This window comes from Platalea leucorodia (genome assembly GCF_965183815.1).
Source record: "Platalea leucorodia genome assembly, chromosome: 4".
In the NCBI taxonomy this organism is placed as follows: Eukaryota; Metazoa; Chordata; class Aves; order Pelecaniformes; family Threskiornithidae; genus Platalea; species Platalea leucorodia.
Window position 1 is genome coordinate 105,531,230 of NC_138826.1, and position 25,880 is coordinate 105,557,109.

Here is a 25,880-nt window from a genome sequence, read left to right on the forward strand (position 1 = left end):
AAAGAAAAACCTGTGTAGTCTTGGTAGAATTAGTTTGGAAATCTTGTCAGAAGACTGCGGATCGGGACACGATACAGGCGTGGTTTATTGCTTTCTGGCGATAGCGTGTTATTTCTTGTAAACTGAATGGCAGCGTTAAAAGTAAGTATCGCAGGAACGGTTTAAAAATCGTGAACTGTCGAAACCGGCGTTTTACGCGTCGGCGTTTCAGCCGCTCCGTGCTAAGGGCGGGCGCGGGGAGCCGGGACGCCCACCGCCGCGGCGGGGAGGCGGCGGTGCCGCCGCGGGGCTGCGAGGGCCCGCGGGCCCGGGTGCCTGCTGCCCGCGCCCCGGCTCACGCCGTCCCGCGGCAGCAGCCGCTCTGCCCGCGGCTCCTTCCCGGCCAGGCCCCGGCCGCCGCCGCCGCCTCTTCCCGCGCCGCGGCCCGTCGCGCTCCCGTGACGTCGGCCGCGCCGTGCGCGGCGGCCGGCGCTGAGGGCGGGCGGGCGGGCGGGAGGGAGGCCGCTGTGGCCTCCCGCTGCCGCCCCGCTGCCGCCGGCCCCGGGGGAGCCGCCCCAGGTAGGGCAGGGGCGGTGGGGAGCCCCCGGGCAGGAGGCGGGTGGAGGGGGCCGGGGGCGGCGGGGCAGCGCCTCGGGGTGCGGGGTTGCGCGGGGGATGGTGCGGGTGCCAGCCTGCCCTGGCGGGGGGCGAGGAGCGGGCTGGGCCCGGCTCGATCCTTAGGGTGAGCCCCCGCCGCCGGGAGCCCCGCCGAGGGGGGCGGGCACCCCCTGCGCCTTTTCGGTGGGTGCTTCAGAGGCGCCCCGGGGACGGCCGGTGGTCGCGCAGGCCAGCCCGGCGCTGCCGGGGAGCGTCCGCGCCCGCGTCCTCCCTCTGCCTGGCCCCGTGGCTTCTGCCGAGGGCGCTGCGCGGGTGGGCGGGAGGCGGCGGCTGTCCCCTGAGGGAAGCCGCAGTGGTGAAGCTGTTGGAGGTGTTCCCACGTGAATCCCGCATGAGATCAGGACAATCTTCACTGTTCTATTTCAGTCTGCCGAGCAAAATCGGGCGTCTAGAATTAAGTTTGCACCACCATCACTTTGCTTGTCATCAAAGTCATAGTGTTATTTTTATAGCTCATGTCCTAAATGTGTGCTAGGTCAGTTTTCCTCTCCCTCATTTTGGGCTGTCTCAGTTTAAGTTAAAGCATACTCATCAATTTCTCATATATGTTATGAGTGTTTCTTCCTTTTCCTGATATTTTTCAGGTCTTCACATGAAACCGGAGACCCCGACCGTAACTGCTGTAACCTGACAATTCGATTTGAAATGGAGAGCATCACGCAGTTGTTCAATGATTTGTGCGAAGCGCACTTGACGGGTTTGCCGTGGAAGGTTCACCTGGGCAGGCAGAAGACCAGCAAGAGAAGGGCTAAGCAAAATCTGAAAAGGGTTGCTTATAATGCCCTGTTCATAAACCTTTTTCAAGATGAAGCTCGTAAGCTGCAATCAAACATTTCCAGGCTTCCAGTGAAAAACAAAATCTTGATGCTGTCTTTCAACCTGAGAGTCGGTGGCCTAGGTGCTCAAGCAGATAGACTGGAGAATCTTGTGGAGGAGCTGGAAACAGCTGAATGCCTACCATTTACTGAAGTTAATTCTGTCTTGGATCTCTTAGTACAGCTTGCTGGAACAGGTCCTCCTCAGCTTGTACCACAAAAAAAGGACTATTTTCTGAACAACAAATATGTTGGGAGAAACGTCAAATATCAGGGTTATGATTATTATGATGTGAGTGTATTTGAAGCTGATATACAATCTCTAATAACAAACGAAGAATGTCAGTTCAATGACACAATTCAAAAGACGCTTCAGATAATGGAGGCTGCACCTGGCACTGGACTCCCCGCCATCGGGTTGTTCTCGCAGAACTATCCTGCTGGTGACAGGTTTGAGAAAGAAACGCGGGTCTCACTCTTCGGTGCTCTCGTCCATAGCCGTACATATGATATGGACATCAAGTTGGATTTACCACCAGTGCCTGACAATGCAGATTTGTCTGGACTTGCAATTAAAGTATGGTATCATTTGTTTTGGACTTAAAAGTGTATGCATGCTTTCAATACGCCACTTTGAAACTATACTTTAAAATATAGGTAGTTGTTTAATTTGTAATAGAAGCATACAGTGTTGGAATTTAAGATGGAGCGGGGATCCTTTTCTTTGCTGAGAACCAGATAAGCCTTTTGGATACAGAGATGTATGATAATGAAAACCTTGGTCTTGTCCTATAACTATATAAAAGAACATAACTATAGAACATAACTATAAAAAACCATCATGTGGCCATAGGCTTTATGAAGTTAAGCCATCAGCTATATCTGTGCCTTCCCCACCCTAGTAATCTTTTGCTTGCATTTTTGCCTCCTTGCTTATTGAATTCCTTTGCGTCGTTGCTTACTTGTTACTGTTCAGCCTGACTGCGTAAGCATTGCTGTCTGAATGTATGCGGTTTGCTGTTCAGATTACATTACCTAACTTGTTGTATTTTCTTCTTGGCTTGTTGTATCTTAAAACTTTTTTTTCAGTTACTATATTTCATTGAACCTCCTACTTCTCACTGTCCTTTTACCTTTTCCGCGCGTACAGTTTCTACTGTATTTTTTTCCCCTTTTGCTGTCCATTCTGTTTATTTTTGCTACGTTTTATTCTCACAGAAGTTCTAGATAAACTTGTTGGTTTTTTTTTCTTTCTTTCCATTTTTACTGTGTGTAGGTAGGATTTTTTACTTTTGTTCCCTCTGCTTAACATATGGATACCTCTTGCAATTCCCTTAACTCAGGGTCTTAATTGAAACTTGAAGGCAGACACATTAAAAAGGAAAACCCCTGTGCCATTCAATGTGCACATATGGATGTAACTTGTAACTTAGGGGAGGCAAGACCTTTTTGAGTAAGGGCTGCACTCTTTCCATCAGACTGGAAAATCTGCGATTTCTTGAACATGCTGCTTTTTACGTGGGTGTGATTGTCTTTTACTAAAATTGAGTACTATTCTGCACATGCAACTCCTGTTGAGTGGGAATTGAGGATGTGACATATACACTGTTTGGACACCTGCAGATTTTCTACATATGAATAAGCATAAAGGAACAAACTATGTTAGTGGTAGTTAACAAAATGTTTACAAATTTGAAGAACTAGGGCCTGGATCATTTGCTCAAATGAAATACTGAGCAGTATGATTTTATTAGGGTTACATGTTGAATATCCACACCTCGGATTCTCAATTTGTAGAACTATGTGCTTACCAAAGGAGTACGTTTCACATTTAGCACTGACAAACTTAGTATATTATTTTGATGGTGATTGTTGTTTTATGTGTAGGCATTAATACCTGTAGAGACTTACCAAATGAAAAGAGTGCTTACAGGAAAAACTTAAAGTAGATATAAAGGGAGGGTGGACGACACAGGTTGAGTCACGTAGAGTCACTTGGTCACGACTGATAGCAGAACATCTTTATTAGCATATATTTCTTCAGTAAAATGTTTTTGTGTGTAACATTTGAACTCTCTCTGACAGGTTCCCCAAAGTATAGACCAGTCAGAAGATGAGGGTTTCCAGTCAGCGTCCAATCTGACTCCTGATTCTCAGTCAGAGCCGAGCATGACTCCGGACATAGACTTGTGGGATGCAGTGCTTACATATGGACCCAGCAAACGAAGATGTTGGGAAAGAATTGGATAGTATGTGTCTGATGTTACTGGCAAACTTACTATACATCATATGCAAATGTATGAAGGTGCATTTCATCTTAGTTCCAAATGACCTCAGTATAAATAGTGAAATGTGCGTATTTAATTCACAGAATTCAATATCGTTCATTAATGATTGAGAAACGAATACAGGTCATGCAGTTTCAACAAACTAGTTCTTAGATTGCAGCTATTTCATAGGAAGAGATAAAACAAAATCATCTTTGTCAAAAACACTGAAGGCATTATGGGAACACTTGCTGTTTGTGTGAAATGCAACATTTTTCTAACTAATCTGACTTCTTAAGCACTATGCAATTTATCTCGGTCTAAAATGATTCCATATTTTCAGTTTCAAAAGAGAAAGTAGTAATTGTAGGGCACTAGAATAATTAAACCCATATCTCCCAGTATTGTACAGTATTGTATTCCTTTTCCCTGTCTGTAACCAAAACGAAAATTATTATAACAGATTTCTTGATGATGTAGTTAGACTTTTGGCTGTTGAGTAGAAGATGCATCTCCTGAAAGAAGGCTCTATATAGCCCTGTTAAAGCTTCCTAGCTTCCCTAAAATGGAAGAAAAAAAAATGCAGGTATGGCAGGTATCTTCCTTACATTCCTGATGGGCAGTGGTGTGCCTGATTGTTGGAGAAACTTTGCTCTGGATGTTTTCTGTAATTTTAAGTAACAATCTAGCGATGTGTCTGTTGCAGTTATAGTGTTTTTTAAACTCTGAGCCTGAGAAGCTCAGAAACTCAGAAGTTCCCTGATCTGATTTTTCAAAGCCACTGTAGCCCACTTTAGCTTTGTTCCTGGTACAAGACAGTTTTTCTTGCTACCATTTAAACCGTAAGGATCTTCGAGTGAAAAATAGACCATATGCTTGACAGCTTTCTTGTAATGCATGCTACTAGAATTCAGAATTTTTGGAAGAAATGGAAGGAGAAATTGTTTTGGAGGGGATGGTGATCCTCACTGGGAAGAGCTAAAATGTGTTAATACAAGTCATTATAGCATTTTGAGCGTATTGCTCTGTAACATATTTGCATATTAGTATTACATGGACCCTGGAAATCTGGAATATATTGACCTCATTTTCCTAATGCGAAAACTGATTCAGGGAAGGCCACAAAAGAAGCTGGTGATTCTCTGTCAAGGTTTCTGTCTCTGAACTGATGTTCAAATTATCTCCCTATTTCTTCGCTGTAGTGATTTTGGGCTACAGTTTCATTGACTGAATGCACATTCCCTTGAAAAAGTACTATATTACTACTAGCTTTTTCTGTGGTTAATACTGGCTGTGTAAAATTCTGATATGCCTTTTTTATCTTTAGAAGATATACTTCCTTCTTTTCATATAATCACCTTGTAATGTTGTGTTTACTCTTGACACAGCCCACCTGGTAAAAAAGAGGAACCGTATCTTACTGAAGCTGGGAGAGAAGCTTTTGACAAATTTTACAAACTTCGAGAAGGGGAATTGCAACTGTTCAGTAATACTGTGCTTCAGCTTCCACAGCTTGTGCTAATGAAAGAACCTGAACTGGTTAAAGATGTCTTAAATGTCCTCATTGGTGTGGTATCCACTACATTTTCACTCAATCAGGTATGGAAGATTTTTAACTGTGCTTCTTAGTCCTCTTCAATACGTTTATTTCTTTTGAGATCTTGCAGTTGTGGATACTGTTAAAAAGTTGAATGTGAACTAATGGCAATAAGGCAGTATTTATATATTGCAATAATGATGTTACTGCAATAGGCTAAGAGTGTTTGTAGTCCTCTAAGTGAAAATAGGTTTATGAATACTTGAAAATAGATGTGTAAATAGTTCTGTAGATTGGATTTTAAGGAAGTACATAATGAGTCTTATTCTGTGTATTTGAAAATACCATTCGTACTCCTGAAATTTTGCTACAATTTAATATGTTTATTGCTCTGTCCTAGTTATATAGTCTCAGTCACCAGAGTATCTAAACTGAAAATTTGTCTACTGTTATTTTTCTGTGTAAATGTTTGCTATTTTAAATCAGAATACAGCTATGAAATATTTGAATGGGCCTTTTTTTCCCTCCCTATATCCTTTTAGGCTGCTCAGACGTTTGTGATAAAGGAGGGGGTATATGTATCTGGAACTTCACCAGAGACAATGCACAGCCTACTCTCGGAAGTTGCAGAGTATGGAACCTATTACACGCGACTAAGTCGTTTTTCTCTTCAGCCAGTTTTAGATTCTTCATACAGCAAAGGACTTGTGTTTCAGGTAAAGCAATTGTATTAAATCATTCCGATTTAGTGCACCAATCATCTTAGGTAGAGAGGGTGACTTTGGTTTTGTGTAAAGCTGGAATTTCTACATTCTGCAAGACTGCAACGCATTTTAAGTGTAATGCTCATCCCAGGTCAGCAATGAACGGTGCCACTGTGTTTAAATCACGACTCTGTGTGCTCAGGGCTTGCTTGCGCTGAAACACATGGTAAAAGGTCTTCATTAACTGAAGCCTGATTTGTTTAGTCATGTTCTGTTGAGTACTAAAGGAATATAATTTTAGACGTTTTAAAAACATTACATATTTATAGACTAAGATGTATAAAATTAAAATACAAGAACTTTCTTAATACAGTATGTATATATAATATATATGTTTTTAAAAATTAAAAACTGCAACAGAGAAATATGATACTTAATAGCTTTAATTACTTTTTCTCAGTTCAGAATTAAGTGCAAATTTTCCCTGTCAGTCCTCTGTATATTATGCTGAACTGTACGTATACTGTGTAATATCAGGTGATTTCATCTCCTTCTAATGCGTAGAATCAAGTTAAGATTGCTTATGAAAATTTATTCCTTCTGAATATTTGATTTCCAGCAATGTTAATAGAAATTGAATAAGAAAGCCTCTCTTCTTGTCTTGTTAGGAAAAGTTCTAGACAAGTTTTTTCCAGTATCCAATTTAGGCATGAAAGTAAGGAAACAAATTTCCCTAGGTTCATATTATAGCTGTTAGAGAAGGAGGAGCTCCTCAAAGGGCAATTCAAGACGCTGAACCAAGATGCTTTATTATACAGTGCGTTGGTATAGGCTCCATGCGTTGGATGTATAAAGAGTATAGAAGCGTCATCTGGCTAATTTGAATGTCTGAAGTCGCATGGACTCTTACTTTCCCCTTACTTTGGTATACAAGTCCCTCTTACCTGCATATGCAAATTATTTTAGTAAAAGGTTTGTTTTCATGCTGATGCAATTGCTGTGAGACAGAGACAGACTATTAACAGCTCTAATAGTAAGACTGTAAATATTTTCTGTTGATACTAGGCATTCACAAGTGGGCTCAGAAAGTATCTTCAATATTACCGAGCCTGTGTTTTGTCAACGCCTCCTACTCTAAGTCTTCTAACAATCAGCTTTCTCTTCAGAAAATTAGGTCGTCAGTTGAGGTAAGAGAATAATATTAAATATTTAAGCTTTTCATAGCAGAAAAAATGCAATCTATTTCTTCATATACACTTCAAAAGAGAATATCACATGGGCATTCTTACATAGTCTTTCAGTATTTTTCCTCTATTTTAACAGAAAGATTTCTTTATATCCAGAAGATTCTAGGGAAAACATGTAAGGTCTTTATATTCAGTTTCTTTGTTATCCCTGTTATCTTTCAGCTGATACAGTAGGGTTGTTGTATGATATTCAACTTTAGCAAAGTTCATCACTGTGATCTCAGAGACTTCTGGTTGAAATTGTTACATATGTTTTAATATTGTGTTTTAGGTATTTAGCTGAACTTTGTGGTGTAGGAACAACAGCGCTGGGGATCAGTGGTGGAGCTGGTGCTTCATTTCCTACGGTGATAATTAATTTGATGTTTTTATGTTTGGTTTGGGTTACAATGTTAATATTCTTCAAAAGTTGGTAGGATTTTACATGAAATATTTAGTGTTGGTCTCTCTGCTACCAAAGATACGACCTTGGACCTCCAGTTAGAATGCCATGATCCTTTCTCCAGATATTTTAAAATTTGGAATTTTGTCCTGTGTTTTCAATTCCTAAAGTAAACAAAGGACCCAAAATAAGCCTTAGAGTGCGTTTCATTTCATTCTAAAGGAGATGTTTGTAGCAAGTCCAATGAATCCAGCTGTAAACATACCTGTTTTCCTCCGGTGGCTGTAGTAGTTACTTGAGGTAACTAGCTCAAATAAAGTGATCTTAACTGCAGATAGCTAGAGGAAGTGAGATGAATCCTGCCTTCTGTGTCTAGTGAAACATAAAAAGCTGTGTATTTATGAGTCTTTTGTTGTTAAAGTTGTACTGAAGTTTGTTGCCTAATATTAGAATATTTTTCAATTTTTTTAGGGTGTTAAATTGCTTTCATATCTGTACAAAGAGGCTCTCAACAACTGTAGCAATGAGCATTATCCAGTTCTTCTGTCTTTGTTGAAGACAAGCTGTGAACCATACACAAGGTGCGTCCATACTGTTCTCTGCATAATTGTGTTTAAGAACAGTTCTGAATTAGTAATCTGGTGAGTAACTCTGCTAATTGAACAACGGCGTTTGACATTTTCAGAGAAAATTTAAAATGTGGCTGTATCTGCAAAATATATATTGAAATGAATTCATTTTTCTGAATCCTTCTTTCCCTGTGTTTTCCAGCTCAGTAACAACATCAGGGTTTTATGTGTGACTAGATTCGTAAATAAATACATGTAAATAAGACTTCTTTCTTGCTGCTGGTCCTGGAAATTCATACTGGAATATAAGACTCAGATAAACTTCTATTTTTTTTCTTCTCATACCTTAGTAAAATCCTGAAACTGGCAACCAAAGGTTTCTCTCGGTGTTGCACAAACTGGAAAAGTTCATGCTTATTTTCACTGTCTTTTTTCTTGTGGGCTTTTCAGTAAGCAAAAATAATAATAAAAAAATCTGTTCATTAAGTAGATGTAACTAACTAACAATAGGAAATAGAGTTCCTTGGATTGCAACAGTTTTGTTAAGCAGTGCACATCACTTTAGAAATTGTTAGTTTATAGACTTCTGAAGAGACGCTAAATTTTTTTAAATAGCTGTTTATAGGGTTGATAGCTGTAGTCCATCATCAGTTTACAATGATACTAGAAAGAGAAAACAAAAATCTGTCAGAATGCTCTAAATTTAAGATTTCTCCCATGGCCGCCTTCTTGTTTTTTCTTCCTTTTACATAAAATGTTCTTTGAAGAAATTTAATTTCAGATTTTCCAGAAGACTCATTGAAATATCTTCACAGCTCCTGCCCTGCAATTTATAGAAGGTAGTCAGATTTCTGAAATACCAAGGGCAGGATGTCATGGCATCACAAGGAACCTAAAAAATATGAAAGTATGCGTACTAGTATGTGATACTTACAGCATTGACTCCTAAATTTCTTGCAACTCTCTATCAAAACGTCAATCATGTACGATCAGGGCTGCTGTGGAAGGCGGCCTCCATTATCTGCAGAAAGTGTTATCCCACTCATTTATTAGCCTGAAAGAAATTAAATAATGGAAGTTGTTGCTCAAATAAATCATAGAAACATCAGATTTCACACTTTAGAAGTTCTTAACTTTTTACTTACAACCCTAAAATTGAACAGTGTTTCCTGTGCTAAATGCTTCCTGTTTGTTACACTGACCTGAGGTCTAGAAACAGTGTTAGTAGTGCAACTAGTAAGAAAAGAAAAGATTAGCTTCAAGGTGCTCCGATCCTTTTTATCTATAGCTTCAGATAATTGTGGTTTTTATTTCTTCAAAAGTTTGGTTTCACACAGAAATATGAAAAAGCATGAATAAATATTCCAAAATAGTAGTCCTCATTACTGCATGTATATTAAAAGTGTCTCTAGGTCCAGGGAAAAAGTGCTTGTTATTGCATCTTTGGTTTATATCCTTCCAGTTTCTCCCTGCTAAAGTTACCTCTCTTTAACATAAATCCTTCCTGCTTATCTCTTCCTATGCTCTTGATGTGCTGCAAAGATTTATAGAAATTGTTAATATATGGTTAGTAAATTAACATACAGAAATAAAAAGATTGTTTTAATTAAGGCAATGTTCTTTCGTCTTAACTAATGATCACTGAAATGTTCTATATAAAGATAGTTTCTTTTAAGAAAAATGTAGAGACATAATCCTGTGCATATCTTTAAATATCAGTGTGACAGCACTTAATTGCTGGTTTTTATCCTGCCTATAGCTTGTGTGTTTTGATGTTTTAAAGAATATACTTACTGTTCAGTTATAATGAAGTTGAGAAGGCGAGAAGATTGATTTTCAATATTGTACAATTTTTTTTTTTTTTTTTTTAGATTTATCTATGATTGGGTATACAGTGGTGTATTCAGAGATGTTTATGGAGAATTTATGATCCAGGTGAATGAGGATTATCTTTGTTTCAGAGGTACAGTATGTATATGGAGCATTTCTAATTTATATAATCTATGCTGTTAAATAATTAAAAATATATGCTTTCATCTTTTTGTTTGATATGTAGATAAACATTACTGGACTCATGGTTATGTTTTGATTTCAAAAGAAGTAGAAGATTGTGTCCCTGTATTTCTTAAACATATTGCTAATGATGTATACATATGCGGGAAGACCATAAACTTGCTGAAATTGTGCTGTCCTAGGGTAAGTTTTGGTTTGGTTCCTTCCTATTACATTGAGAAAATCGTGTCTCTTTAGAACAAGTTTCTAGGTTTGTAGCATGTTTGCTCCTTTATTGAAAACTGGTACTGCATAAGTAGGATGTTGATTCATGAAAGGCTTTAGTTGCTCTCAGATACTTGTGAGCTGATTATCCCCTCTACTTGCTAACACCTCATGGCAGAAATATAAATTTTTAACAGCATCAAATTTATCGTGTCCAATGCATGTGCTGTATTTCTTATTTTCTTTTGTATTGAAAGCAGAAATGTTTTAGGCTTCCAAGCAAGTGCCTTCCATTTTTCACACAGCTCACACTACTATTTTTTGGCTTAAAGATGCTTCACTTACCAGGTCTTGACTCAGTTCTGCATAGCTCTTGGATTTCAGCGCTCTCACTACATTTCCAAGACGTGTTTAGATAGTTCTGTTTAGATACTTTTGTTTATTCAGATTTTGCAGAAAGAGCCTTGTCCTTGATAAGAAAAACATGTTAAACTATTTTGTGTCTTCCCTCTTCTCTATGTACATCTAAGAATGAAACAACCACAGAGGTGTCTAAAGTCTATAGGTGCTAGGAACTAGTATTCTCTTTCTTTTTAAGATCAGAGCTGCCCAGTCTTGACGGAGCTGAGCAGCTCAGTATCAGGTATCTGATATCAGATATCAGGCAGAAGCCTAATATCTCAAGTGAGATGACCCTCTGCTAGTTCTCCTGAGTCTGCTCTGATAAGCATTCTCAAACCGTGACTCAGGTGTGCCAGTAGTATTGGGCTTTTTATAAAAGTCAGCCATCATTTCCATTATAAATTACAGCTTTATTAGCCACTAACACAGTATCTTAATAGATAGAACATTCCCCCAGGATGTGCGGCACCCAGGTTCGATCATCTTCTGTCTGCCTGAGAATGCCAGTCACATTTCATCCTTTTCCATGATAATGCCCTAAACAGCTGGCTCTTCCCTTTTGCTTAGGCTAGCATGATCCCAGGAACGCAGCTCTGGGCATCCTGTCTTTTGGCTTTTACCAGTAGACTGGGGAATCCACTGTGAGCATGCTTGTGTGCTCTTTTTTTTTTTTTTTTTTTAAAGCTTACTTATATCTTTTCTGCACCAAGTAGAACAGCTTCAGAGATTTAGGGATGTTGAGGTGGAGCAGAAAGACGTAAGATACTTAGCTTAGAGAATAGGTGCTCTATGATGTGCACTGGCCATATTTTTGAGAGTTGTGTCTTGTGTAGAGCTCTCTCCTGTAGGTGAGTTCCTATTAAGTTCCTATTAAGTGAGGATCTGTGGGGGATATAAGTGAACAAAACCTAACTTTTAATAGGAGAGATGCATTCAGCGCTGAGTTGCTCAGGCTCAGTTAATTTCGACATTCAGAAAAGCAAAATTTTAGGCATTTACAACGTGACTAGTATAAACGTATGTGTCAGATTTTAGATTCCTGTCCAGTTCAGTAGGAAAGAGGGGACCCTCAGAATTTGACCTCTGATCCAAGTTCTGGAACATTATACCTCTGTCTCCTACTTTGAATGATATAAATGCTAAAACAGATGATATTAATAAAAATTTTAGATCCTGTGTGGAGGCTTGTTTCAGTATCTTGAAGCATTGCTAAGTTAAAAGAATACATAATGTGAGTTCATAATCTAACATTTTACAATTTAAAAAATGTATTTAAAAGGAAATTTCTCATTTTTCAGCATTATATATGTTGGTCAGATATACCTGTTCCCCGGATTTCAGTTATTTTTTCACTTGAGGAGCTGAAAGAAATAGAGAGAGATTGTGCAGTGTATGTAGGTCGAATGGAAAGAATTGCCCGATACAGTTCCATAAGCAAGGAGGAAAAGGTAAATGAATAAAAGAATAAAGATCTTATTGTTGAGGGGTTTTTTAATACTCATTTTTCGGTTTTGTTACAACTTTGAAAGAATTTGTATTTTTGGTCAGAATTTCTTCATTGGTCAATTGCTGTTTGATTGTTATCACAGGAAATAAACTTATTTAATATAGCTTTTAAAAGTATACGTGGTGTGTTGTCGTTTGTTGGCATTTTCATATGTTAAATGAGTTTTGGACTTCCATTTTAGTTCTTTGCAGCAGCAGATTTGCCCTCCTACTGAAAAGTACTGAAAAGATTGTTAGATTCTAATTTAACAAATGTGACAAGCCCATTAGTAACCAGATAAGACTCTTTTTGTAATTTACATAGCTAATTGTTTTTTCAAAACTCTTAGTTATAAAGAGTCTTCTGTCTTTCAGATGCCATCAATATAGTGTATATATCAGATAGATTTGGTTTGTTGTAAGGTCTGGAGTATTAACTTTAAATATTAGTTTATGGACTTTCCATTTAATTAATTGCTTTATTCATATTTCTGTACTGTAATCATAGATTAATAACCATTATAAAGTGTGCATGTCTTTGCAACAGTGTATTTTCAAGTCTAAAATAATAGAAAAAAATCCCACCTGTATTTTCGTTTATTTGGGGTTTTTTTTAGGATTTGCGCATGGAAATAGCCAAACAAGAATTAATTGTTCATGCTCGAGAAACTGCTAGCAAAGTACTAAAAGCCATTAATGGTAAGTTGTGGTGGTGCTTCATGTGTTTTCTAGTGGGTTTGTTAATGTAAACTAACAATATCTTTATTTTAATACAGATCGACAAATATCAGAACGAATGGCTTTGGATGCAAAGAAACGGGAACAGTTTCAGAAGCTGAAAGAGCAGTTTGCAAAAGACCAAGAGGTATTTCTGTGTGTGTTTCTAAAGGCCAACTGTATTTCTTAGGCAAATAATTGAAAGGCTATCTTGATTTATTGTACTGAGGTTGAATGAATAGTTCATGGGGTACAAATAAGAACTTCTTGCAGATGTGTGTGTTACAGATGGTATTTTGAGTGGCTTTTAAAAGTGTTAAATATTTATGCAGCGTCGCCTTGCAATAAAGCAAGAGGAGATTGATGATGATTTCAGCTATGCCCGAGAGCTCAGAGAGAGAGAAAAAAGACTGAAAGCTTTAGAAGAAGAACTGGAAAAAAAGGCAAGGTAAATGTATCTCAGTAGTCTCCCAAAGCTTAGATACTCCGAAACCATCATAAAGACCTCAGGAAAAATTATTGTATGTTAAAATTTATGGTACTAGCAGTTCCCAGACATTGCTCTACAAGGATAAAGTTTGCAGTTAAAAGATGGATGTAAGGATTTTTGGTAATCTATGAGCAATTTTGCAATTTAGGACTGGTTAGTGGCCCAAAAATCTGGGACCCACTGATTTGCACCAACCCTCTCCAGTTTGGTTTTTGTTATGACCAGAATTTCAGGAAAAAGATTAACTACATCTTACAGTTAAAGCTAGACCCACAACAAAAATGGTCACATGTATGCCAAAGCAGAAGTAAAAAGCAGACCCAGGAGTTAGATTGATAATTATTTGAATTGCTCTTGTTGCGCATCTTGTTGTATTTCACTTTCTTCTGTGAAATCTGAAAATACTTAAGATAAATGAGTGACTTGCTAAAAATAGTTATAGAAATACATATTGACTAAGAATACAGTCCTGTTTTCTCCACCTGTTTATTCTCTGTGATTGAAGCCTCTGGCTTCTGCTTTTAAAAAATTACTTCTCAGGTCTGATGTGCTAAAAGCTTGTATTCTTTAGAAGGGAACATGAAAATCAGTATGCAAAAATCTGTAACTTAGCTTTATTTTTACCTTCATTTAGGCAGGAATTAATTGACCATTATAGCAAACTTTCTGATGATGCAGCCCGTAGGGAACAAAGAGCGTTATGGAAAATTCAGCGACACAAGTTGGAAACAGCCCGTCTTAAGTTTCTGTTAGAAGATCAAAAACGCATCGAGGTATCTTCTGAAAAGATTTAAGAAATGTAATTTAGAAAGTTTGGTACTTGGTACTTAAAGACTTCTGATTTTGTCATTTTTACTTACAGGAAATGCTTGAAAAACTTCCAGATGGAAACTACAGGAGAAAATTAGATATTATTCCTTATAAACAGTGCCAGTTGGCTTTAGATAAAAACCCTGTTGTGAAAGATCCACATTCACAGGTGAGTTTGTTTTCTTACATAAACTCCAGGTTGCTGTTCCAAGTTTCCCTCAAGGGAGTTCATTTCATGGTTCATTTCAGTTCAGTAAACACAAGGTTCGCTATAACAGCAGGGTGGGTAGTTACCACGTTATTTGTAGTACATCTGAAAAATTGGAATATTTTAAATCTTACTTGTAATAAAGTGGCACCCTAATAAGTAGCTTGATAACGTGACTGGCCGTGCAGTGTAATAATTATTTCTTTTTTAGATGTCCTCTGTGAAACCTCTATATTCTAATGAGGCAGCTGACAGAAGAGAATCTGAGCCTGGACTGGAATATGCTACTTGTGCTGACAAAGCACTGCCCACACCAGAGCTGACAAATAATAATGCTGATCAGCATTTTCAGCCTAGAGCAGCAGGATCTGAAAGCAGTCTCCAAAGTTCAGAGAAAGCATGCAGTCCTCTATACAGTGCTGATTCCTTGCCTGAATCCAATGTGAATATAGAAGATTTCTTATCAAAGCCACAAGATGAACAACCTATTGCCATTACCGTACAAGGATCTTTGCTAGATGAAGCGTTCCGAAATATTAACTCGGATTTTTCTGAAACTTCTCAAGTAAGTGAAAATCAGCATGTCTTGAAAGGAGCACTGGAAGGAGAAGACAATGCACCATTGCATCAGCAAAATGAGTATGATTTTAATACAGTTCTCAGACCATCTGCAGCTTGGCAGGGACATGTCAGAGTTGGAGAAAATGTATGTGATGTGGAGTACAGAAGGCCTCGGTGGAATATTCATGGACATGCATCTGATGCCAGCATTAGAGTGGGAGAATACGTACCTCATGTGGACGCTGACCAGCCACATTCAAGTCCTTATGGGCATTCTTCAGACTCCCATATAAAAATCAGCAGCTATACCTCTGAAGTTGAACCTAGCCGACCCCGATGGAATATTCATGGGCATGTTTCTGAAGCTCATATTAAAATTGGGGAGTATGCTTCAGAGGTAGAGCCCTCAAGGCCTAGGTGGAACATTCATGGACATGCTTCGGAAGCCAATATTCAGATTGGAGAGTATGTGTCAAATGTAGCTCCTACAAGGCCTCGATGGAACATCCATGGTCACGCATCTGATGCCAATATCAAGATTGGTGAAAATGTGTCAGAAGTGGTCTCAGCTAGGCCTCGTTGGAACATCCATGGGCATGCTTCACAGTCGCACATCAAAATTGGAGAACTGGTTTCAGATACAGAGCCTCTGAAATCTCGTTGGAGCCCGTTTGGTCACGCATCCCAGTCAAGCATCCAAATAGGGAAGTGGGCCCCAGCTACAGAAAATGATCCAATACCTCATCGTAAAACCCTTTCGGGTCCTTCGTCTGACTCCACAGTTCAGACACTTCTCTACAGTGAGGAATTATCTCCTGCTGAAGGGAGCAGAAAGGAAGCAAAAACATCACAAGTTAGGGAAAAGACTTCACCACAGTCGCAGTCATCTGACAATGTTCCAGTCTTTCCTGATGCTAATATTAAAGATGATAAAAAAGAAAATATAATGGAAGAGAAACAAGAAGGTAAAATAAAATTAAGTTTATTCAGTCAGCATTTGTTTAAGGACTCATGAAAGTAACTGTAAATGTTTATGTTCAAAATGGGTACTTATTACTTAATTCCTTGCATAACTTTTCAGGCACTGTTAGAATTCAGAGGAAAGAATTTGAGCTTAGTCTTGTCTCTTATATACAAGAAACAGAGCATTAAAAAACTCTAGTCTGAAACTTCATGAAACAGGACCTTGTGTGATCTCAAGTAGAGAACACACATAAAACTGCCTGTGTGGGACTGTGGGAGGGACTGTTACTGGGGTGGTTGTTTCTGTGGTAGTCTGTAGAGAAATTTTTAAGAACTTCGGGAGCAGATTTGAAGTATGAACTAAGTATTATAAGCAGGTCTAAGTAAATGCTGTCTTTAATTTACTTGTAATTACAGTAATTGCAAATGTGGTCAACAAGGATACTTCTCCAGATTCCTCACAGAGCTTACAGGTAAGAAACAAAGTAGTTGTCGAGAAGACTTCCTTTTCCTTTGAAGGATTAAACACACTGGTAGTTAAGGTAATAAGTTTTCTGTCCTAATTTAATAATCACTGTAATACCGTGTTGTTTTTACATGTCAGAAAAGTACAAGTGAGTAAGCTGTTTTATTTTCAGTCGGAACAACTAGTCAGTTACCTGTAAGAACACATTAAGTGCGAGTAGACAAAGCCAGCATCTCTCATAAAATTTGTCCATTTTTTGTTTTAGGCAGAAGAACCTGAAAAAGCAATCCCACAAGATACTGTGCCTCAAGAAACTTTATTTGCTGAAGCTAGTGCTCCCAAGACTAAGGAGGAGGAAGGGGGAGAGGAAGATACATGGAAGAAAGAACAAGCTTATTTGAAAGCCTTATCGGATCAGTATTGTATTGAAAAATATCAAGATAGTTATGATTTGATGTGTGAGTAGAACTGTTGGAACAGTCGATCAATAGAAGATGTGGTAATCTTGAGCAAGAAAGCTGAGTGCCAGAAAAAATACCTGAATTACGAGTAGATTACCAATATTATGAACTGCAGTAGCCAGACAGTTTGCTTCTAGGCACAAAGATGAGAAATACATTTTGACACATTATGATTTTCTAATCTAGAGGGCTTTATAGAGTTTAATAGAAACAGATTATCAAATTGCTTAAATATAATAACTTACAATGTTTATATATTTTTAAATTTAGCAGAACTACCAGTTTCTCATCTCTTGCATCATGTGATACCGAGATCGTACACTTTTCCTGTGGATCCTATGGTACAGTCAGCAACAGATGAAACGGCTGTACAGCTGAGTGAGCTCTTATCTCTGCCAGTGCTGATGAAACGTTCTATTACTGCTCCACTTGTATCTCAGTGAGTATTTGTTAGAAATAGTGAATCCATAATTTACCAATTCACGGTGTGTTCTTTATTAGTTCTTTTTCGAGAAGAGTTGCACGTAGATCTGCTCTCTTAAATTTTCTCTTTGCTCCCAGAAGTGGTTCAGTGGATGGTGCATTGCTAACTAAAAAGTTCAGATTTACATTATAGATAGTAACATAAACTTATATTTTTATGTGTAAATTAAAAATTTGAAAGTCTATTTGAAATACAGCGGCTTGGAGGGAAGTGGATTATACAGCAGTGGTTTTGACACCATTGGTTTCCTTGTTCTTTTAAAAAGAAGGTGTATTATTTTTAATGTTTGTGCTAGTTTTTATTTGGCAGATGAAAGATAAGGGCGGAGGGGGAAAGAAAAATCTTTTATGTGAAAGCTCATGCACGTTGATCAGGATATATTTTATGTTTCTGTGGGAACTCCAGCTTCAAGGTTGTTTTGAAGTTTAATAGAAGCTGTTCTTGTTGCTATTGGAATATATAGGGAAACCACATATATGTTGGACCATTTTATTACTATATCTAATGGTATTTTAAAGAAAAGTTTTTGTTATTATGTACAAGATTAGCATCTGTCATGAAAACAGTTATTCACAGATGTGTTCAAATGCTTCCTGATTTGGAATCTACTTTCTTGTAAGTCTGGATTTCCATTTACTAACTCTGAGTATGCTATACTCAAAGTTTGGTGCAATGTAGAAAGATGTAATTACCAAACTTAGTTTTAAGCATCCAGATTGGCTACCAGAACGATCTGTATAAGATTCATGTATTCAGCAAAGCAAAGTAAGCAAGCGTGAGTTGCGTACTGGCAGAGTTAGCCTATCCCTGATATGCGAGTTAAATTATTTAAAGCTAGCTGGAATACCTACGCTAGACTGCAAACTGTAGTATAGACCTGCCCTCAATATCTAGTGTCAGAGCTTTACCAATTAGGATATTCTTTTCAGGGATTCAATAGTCTTTCTTAATCTGTTTGTGTAGGTGACAGAGATAAGACAAAAGGCTATTGATAAAATCTTGCTCCAGGCCCAGCAGCATGTTCTAAAGATCATTATATGTAGCCAGTCTTAAAATACTTCCACAGTACTGTTCAAAATCCAGTTATCTGAAGTGGGAGGTTTTAGTTTTGATACATTCTGAATGAAGATTTTTTGTCTTTTTTTTTTTTTTTTTTTTGCTTATGTGAATATCATCCTGTCTTGGATATCAGAGTTAAGTACTGGAGCATTAATCTGATGTAGCCACAGCTGAATGTTCACAATAAGGAAGGAGTTGCCTGTAAGAATAATACCTTTTCTGTGTTTTTATTCTTAGCGTTTCTCTTGTGAACAAAGCAATAGTTGATTACTACTTTGTGGAACTGAATGTAGAGAAGCATTTTGAAGCACTGAGACACTTTTTGTTAATGGAAGATGGGGAGTTTGCGCAGTCGCTCAGTGACCTGTTGTTTGAGAAGGTATTTGCTTTGTTGTCTTCACCCTTGGTTTTGGGTTGTCTGCTTTAGCTTGACACCTCTGGATTAATTTGGATGGGAATGAGGGAATGGTGTCAATTAGAATCCTGGCTTGTGCCGTTTTCCTCTTTTGTGCCGTGTCGAGAAGTCTTGTAGCAAGGAACGCTGTTGCTGTTGTAAGGACTGAGGCAAAAGAAGGTCTTTGCTCAGAAGGGATGCCCATGCCCGAGGAAGTCCCAAGGAAGAGAGTAGTATTTCCTACTGCTAATCCCAGCAATAGAGAGAGTACAAGGATTTGGCACATTGAGGATAGTAATTTCGAACTTTGACAGATACGCAGTCATGGAAGGGTATTTCACTGTTTCCTGTGAGAACTGCTGCACTATTGCTCTGTCCCCTCCTATCTGCTGGCAGCAAGCCTGGAAGAGCCTGTTGCCATATGCTAAAATCCAGTGGAAAGGCCTGTGTTGCAAAGTACCTACTCTTACCTCAAATATCCTATAGAGAAGAGGGGAGGGCACCTGAAGAGAGTGCTGGGGCCTCTGATGAGACTATTTTCATTACTTACCCCTCTGTTTGTGGGGAAGACAGCAAGGTAGGAGGGATAGCCTGGGTTAATATAGCTGGTTGCCAGTGGAGATATGTGGCTGTAGGATAGTTAATGCATTTCTCTGAATCCTAAGAATGCTTTAGACTGAACTAAGGAAAGCACTTGGGGATTTAGACTTGATGAAGAGCTTTATTTGTAAACCTCTGAGGGTGCTGAGTTAAGCAGATTGGAGTCAGATAATACCAGTCGTGTTGCTGGCTTTCTGCCCCACTAAAGCCTAAAGGCTGTATTCCTTGCAGGAGGGATGTGTAGCAGCTCCTGAACCACAGCAAACTGCAGTCCAACATACCAAAACAAATCAGTACAGGTATGAGATTACCTTCATGCTGTGAACAGCAGATAGTTCAGAAGTTGCTTCTTATGCTGTTTATGCATCCCTACGGCAGAAGTAGAAACCTCCAGTCAGAATGGTGGAGCAAGGCAGGATAGTCACCACTCTACCATTCTGCTTTAATTCACCTGTGTTCACGAGCCAAGACTCTTTATTAATACTGTGTAATTATAATTTTTTTTTTTTTTTTTTTTTTTACCCCTAGCTTGGATCAGGACAAACACCTGGTGAATTGCTGAACCCACTGGTTCTTAATTCTATCCTAAATAAAGCATTACAGTACAGTCTTCACGGTGACACCCAGCTTGCTTCCAATCTTTCTTTTGCCCTCAAGTACCTTCCGGAAGTGTTCAAGCCCAATGCACCTGATGCTCTGAGTTGCTTAGAGCTGAGGTACAAGGTAAGAAAGCATGGAGAAAGGTAGTCGTGCTGCAGTCATACCATGGTTCTTATGTACCATGGTAGAGTGAATATGTTCTTTATAATGGAACACCTTTAAGAATGGAGTAAAAAAATTGCATCATAGAAATTACAGGATTTCGTTAGCCTGGCCATTGCATTACATTATTAAAATACATATATTAATTTGTATGTCTCTGAAATATTCTTATAATTTCTAACACAAAAATGTAGTATGATCAGCACTGTTTTTTCTTTTAGGTTGACTGGCCTCTGAACATTGTCATTACTGAGAGCTGCATGAATAAATACAACAAGATCTTCTCCTTTTTGCTTCAGCTGAAGCACATGGTGTGGACTCTCAAGGATGTTTGGTTTCACTTAAAACGCACTGGTAAGTCTAATGAGTGAACTAGAGAGCATCCTGTTTAAAATGCTTCTAGCACCCTGTGCTAGGCAATTGCTTATGAAAAGTCATGTCAAGCTTCAAAAGCCACAATTTTTTAAAGTAATTTCCTTGGCATTTTAAACAGACTCTACTAACAGAAACCTTCAGACCTTTAAAAATCCTGATTTTAGACGGTCTCTGTGGGGGCTGATGATAATATATTTCTGTTTTTATTTTCAGCTTTAGTGAGTCGTGCATCAAATTCTGTTCAGTTTCGACAGCTCCAGCTGTATAAACATGAAATGCAGCATTTTGTGAAAGTTATTCAAGGTTACATTGCTAATCAGATTCTTCACGTTACGTGGTGTGAATTTGGGAACAAACTGTCTTCTGTAGGCAACCTGGAAGAAATTCACAGAACACATGCTGAATACCTCAACAAAGCAATCTTCAGGCAAGCTGCCATACTTATTTTTGCTTCAAATATTTAAGTTAATGGAGCTGCCAGTCTAGCCTAATGTATTTCTGCAAAAGTGACTTCTGCCTGACATACTAAGTAGTCTTTACATATGAAAGTGTTCTTATGTAAGGGAAACACCTTCATGGCACGTTATGAGGTCCATACTTTGATGCTTCTCCTGAGCTACCTATCCTCTTCATTTCCCCAGACTCCTTGCAGTTGCTTCCAGCTCCTGTTCACCCTGCCTCTGCAAGCTTCAAGTCCGCTCAGGACAGCTCTAACCTGAAGGCTAAGGGCACACTTGCCACAGTTGTTTTTCTTTCACCCCATCCTTGTCATAGCCTTTGTAAATGAATGCTCTTTCATTCAGCATGAGTAGTGTGCACAAGTAAGCCTAGCTCAAGGATTGTAAAATGCTTCTTCTATACATTATATATGCCTTTCATATATGTGCAGTGACCAGGACTGGACGTCGAAGGAACAAATGTGACCTGATGCCTCTGTCCAGATGTATGAGCAGTGCAAGAGACACCTGTCTTTCAGGAATCACAAGCTTTTAGCCCTTTGGTTACTGTATACGAGGCAGAAGGGTAGTGTGAATGAGAGGAGCTAGGTTTTATTTCATTTCTTCTTGAAGAGTATATACTGGAATGATAAAGTGGTGAAATGTGAGGAGAAGAAATGATAAAGAACAGAAATTATAAACAAGAAATCTGTCCTTTCGTGTCTGTCTTTTTCAGTTTTAATAAGAAAAAACTTGGCTAAAGCTGCTGTTTGGATACCAGGTGATGGGATGAGAGGGGATGAAAGTTAAAGGAAACTCAGAGCATGATAATGTTTTTAAATGTCATCTCTTTTGCAAATGCAGATGTCATTCTAGAAATCAGATACACCAATGCAAAGATCAGTTTCTTGGAAGTGCGAGCAAATTATGTTAGGTTTAGGCACCTTTTTTAAAATCACCATTACAGTTGGCTGCAGTCTTGTGGATTTTTTTTTTTTTTTTAAGGCAACTGAAGAGGAAACCTAAAGGATTGTTACCCCTTTGTATTTATCTTCCTACAACCAATAAATTACGTCATCTACATTTCTAAAGTTGTTTTTGTTCTGCTAGGGGTCTGTTGACAGAGAAGGCAGCCCCTGTGATGAACATTATACATAGCATCTTCAGCCTCATTTTGAAGTTCCGCAGCCAGCTGATCTCTCAGTCATGGAGCTTCGATGCAGGGAAGCAAATGGCTGTTCATCCCAACTTTGGTCTGATGCAGCAGTCGTACAATACCTTCAAGTATTACTCCCACTTCTTATTCAAAGGTAAGAAATTGCATAAATTCCAGATAGAAGAATAAGTCAACTGACAACTGAAAAAATTACAAAGAGGTTTTGGAAGTATAACGTGAAAGGGGGAAGATGTGTGTCCTTAGCATGTGTTAGAAAATTTAGTTCCCAAATGAAAACTGCATTATTGTGGCTTGCAAAGGTCTCCATATCTATCAATTAAAATGTCCACACAAGAAATCTAACAGATATCCCAAAACTGACCGTAAGTTTTTGCTAATTTGCCAAATAAGTGTTTGGTATTTAGCTCTATATATATGCTTACATTTTTCTGTTCTCTGGAATTGAGTTCTGGAACTTTTTATTGGCCACAACGAGAGATAGTTAGATACCACTTAGAAGTAATTTTAGATACACCTGCATTAGCTGAGTATTACCATTGTTAGGAGAGTTGAAAATTCTGATTCCCACGTTGGACTGAAGCTCAGAGAGCCTCCTAGCACTAGGTGGAGCTTATGTCCAGTGATCCAGGCAAGCATTTTTCAACTGCACAAATCATTTGCCAAATGTTCTTTCCTTTAACACAATAAAATTTCTTCGCACTGTCAACTTAGCCTCTAATGTGAAGAAATCGTTGATCTGTTTTTCCTCTCCATTTCTATTTCAGATCTTGCTTGTGTTTTTAGTAGAAGTAACTAACTTACTTATCCTTCCCCTGAGTACAAAGGTGGTTTGTGGGGTTTGGGATTTTTTTTTTTTTTTTTTTTTTTTAAAAATCCCTTAATTCCTGAAGGAAGTGCAACTGTTTTCCTTAGATCTATTTTTCTAGACTATTTTCTGGTCAGACTATATTCTTCAGGAAATGAGCTGCCCTTTTTATTCTTTAAGGGTGTCCAAAAATGGTGTCAAAGGACCAAACCCAGATATTTCAGGATGAGTTAGAATGGCTGCTTCCAAATTCTGCAGGAAGTCAGAACACCTCTGGGAGCCACCTAAGCCCATACTACGAGATCTATGGTTGCTTCATGGACAGAGATTAATAGACCATTCCGTAAGGAAATCTGCTGAGTGACCTAGTTCTTTACACCTTCTTTATTAAGCACTACAAAACAAATGTGTGCTTGTTGATCTACACTTGTTCCTTCAGTCACCGTGTATTGTAAAATGCTCTCTTTCACAAGGGGTTGACCCAGAATCCATTGAAAGCCAATACAAAGCAGTCTGGACTTCAATGGCTTTGGCTCAGGCCCTAACTCTAACGATACACTTCCCCTTCTTCCTTGCATGTTACTGCTGCTTGCCAATTCCCTTTATACCGGTGCATGGGATGTTTATGAGCTGAGGGAGTTTCTATTGCCTTTTTTCCTTTGTTACTAAGGATGTTCAGAGCAGTCAGTTTGTTCATTCATAGGGCTGGAGGGGTTTGTCCCAGGAATTTCTCTTTGGTTTTTCCTTCTCACAATGGACTTCGCTCAAGAAAACTTCAGCAGAGCTTCTTCTTTCACAGGGGTCACATGCCTCCTGGTCAGCTGACACTAGGATAAGAACACACCATCTTATTGTGAAAGCAGCTTGAGAAAGCATTTCTTTATTAGAATAATACAGCTTCACTTAGCAATGACATGTAATCCTTCTCTTCCATCTTATTTGAAAGACTTTGTAATTCCAGAAAGAGATACTGGACCTTTCTTATGCAAAAATAGACATTTGTTTCTGTTGTTTTCAAATTTCTGCACTAGGCTTTTTTTTTTCCTTTTACTCAAAAATGCACAAATACTGTCAAGGCTGACTTTAGAATATTAATCGTGGTTGAAGCTTATTTTATTTTTTGTTTTTGTTCTTCTTCCAGTGGTAACAAAGCTTGTAAATCGAGGATACCAACCACATTTGGAGGACTTTCTGCTGCGAATCAATTTTAATAACTACTACAAGGATAACTGAATTTGATAGAGTAAGGATCACCGATAGCATGGTAAAAACAGAAACAGATAAACCTATATCCTTATGATTTATAGAAGCTTATGCAAGTGCCATGCAAGAGGCATTTTTCTTCAGTGAAATAACCTGCCATCTAATAGCTTGAAGAATATAACCACCACATCCAGGGAATGCTGCTGCTTAAAATCCACCACACCTCCCAGTTTTTTGCTCTCCTGAGAACTGATGTTGTCATTATTGCAAAGATAGAAAAGCTGAGTGCCTGGTCTTAACGGGGGAGAGAGTGCAAAACTGTATATCTGTGAATGTGTAAATGGTGTATTTTCAGTGTTGTGAATTTCCTCCAATGTAAATACATGTATGTGAAATAAACTAACAGATACTTTCTAAAACTGCTGAGAGATGAGTATGAGGTACAAATATTCAGATAGACATAAATACCTATTATTTCATGTGTTTTATTTTTAAATTTATATTAATTCTCCATCTAAACATAACTAATTTCTTCAAGGCTATTAGTCACAGTGGAAGAGGGCATGATAAAAACACCTTGCAGTGAGGAGATCAGTATTTGACTATTCAAGCACTTGATCATTATTGGACCACTTGTGCCAAACTTAGCTTAAATCAGGGATAAGGAAACTATACACCTTATTTTGTGGTGATTATGTAAAACAGCTAAAGCAGAAATTCAGCATCACTAAAGCAAAACAAAGCTCCGATTCCAAATATATTCTGACTGCTGCTTTCAACTGCAGGATCACGTTTTCAGTGTGCTAATTATTTTCCTTCTCCTTGATGTTTTCTTTCTTTTCCTTTCTATATTGTGAAAAGAGGCAACTGAACTTTTAACGTCACGGTATGAAAACGTTGCAGAGAGACAGTCTGCTTTGAAATTTTCAGCTTTGCAATATGTTAATTTTATCACTTAAAACATGGATATATTCCTCAGGAGCTCATTGTCTGATTAGAGGCCACTTATTAAAAGGACAGGCACAGCCAGCGTATTACCAGTACTGCAGAACATTGAATATGATTCTTTTCTGATGATGTGTAGGTAGGTTTTTTTTTCTTCTAAAATAGAACATAAGCATTAGAGTCAGAATATACTAACTGCTAAGTTGACCTGAGTGGTTCTGCTCCTGCTCTGGTACCAAAGGCAGTATAAAAACATGGTAATGCACATCTTCTATGCCATTTCTTTATCCATGCTCTATTTAATTAACTATCTATCTTCCTTCTGTTCTACAGAATAGGAGACTGAAAGAGCAAGTGGCTTGCAGATTGAGCTATTCTGTCGCCTGGGCAGGTGGAGAGCTGTTTGTCTCCCTGACTTGCTCTTCAGCAACTTCTAAGGCCAGGTGTGTACGTGCAAGTTTGCCCTCTGTTGCAGACCAATGCCTTGTCCTGACGCACAACTCCCCACTAGAGAGCAGCCAGGCAGCTTCTGTGGGGAGCCGACGGGCGAGACCGTGGAGCTCAGCACTACAGTGTAACTGTGGGAAGACCAAGTTTTTAGTTTTCCAGTGAACCCCGTGTAACTGCTGGAGGAAGGCCACAGCACCTGCCTGCAGTCAGCTCCCTGAAACGCCTGAAGTG

The 25,880-nt window shown here is 38.7% G+C and overlaps 1 protein-coding gene across 1 annotated transcript; it reads left to right on the plus strand.

Annotated features, from left to right (window-relative positions):
- Positions 1 to 468: 468 nt before the first annotated feature.
- On the plus strand, positions 469 to 25,163 carry TUBGCP6 (tubulin gamma complex component 6). Its single transcript, XM_082308935.1, has 26 exons — positions 469 to 558; positions 1,242 to 2,049; positions 3,558 to 3,721; positions 5,128 to 5,338; positions 5,819 to 5,992; positions 7,046 to 7,167; positions 7,499 to 7,574; positions 8,081 to 8,190; positions 10,050 to 10,141; positions 10,235 to 10,374; positions 12,096 to 12,245; positions 12,900 to 12,981; positions 13,059 to 13,147; positions 13,332 to 13,447; positions 14,124 to 14,262; positions 14,352 to 14,468; positions 14,719 to 16,033; positions 16,449 to 16,504; positions 16,763 to 16,955; positions 17,229 to 17,397; positions 18,739 to 18,880; positions 20,024 to 20,218; positions 20,479 to 20,611; positions 20,846 to 21,059; positions 22,180 to 22,379; positions 24,193 to 25,163. The coding sequence occupies exons 2-26, from the start codon at positions 1,303 to 1,305 to the stop codon at positions 24,282 to 24,284; spliced, it is 5,238 nt and encodes a 1,745-aa protein (XP_082165061.1). The 5' UTR covers positions 469 to 558; positions 1,242 to 1,302; the 3' UTR covers positions 24,285 to 25,163.
- Positions 25,164 to 25,880: the final 717 nt, after the last annotated feature.

What these genes read in the sequence shown, in the direction of transcription:
- TUBGCP6 (XM_082308935.1), top strand. Translation starts at nt 1,303, where the DNA reads ATGGAGAGCATCACGCAGTTGTTCAATGATTTGTGCGAAGCGCACTTG. An exon ending in AGTACTAAAAGCCATTAATG is followed by an intron (nt 12,982 to 13,058) that starts GTAAGTTGTGGT and finishes ATTTTAATACAG; the next exon opens with ATCGACAAATATCAGAACGA. An exon ending in AATGGAAGAGAAACAAGAAG is followed by an intron (nt 16,034 to 16,448) that starts GTAAAATAAAAT and finishes TTGTAATTACAG; the next exon opens with TAATTGCAAATGTGGTCAAC.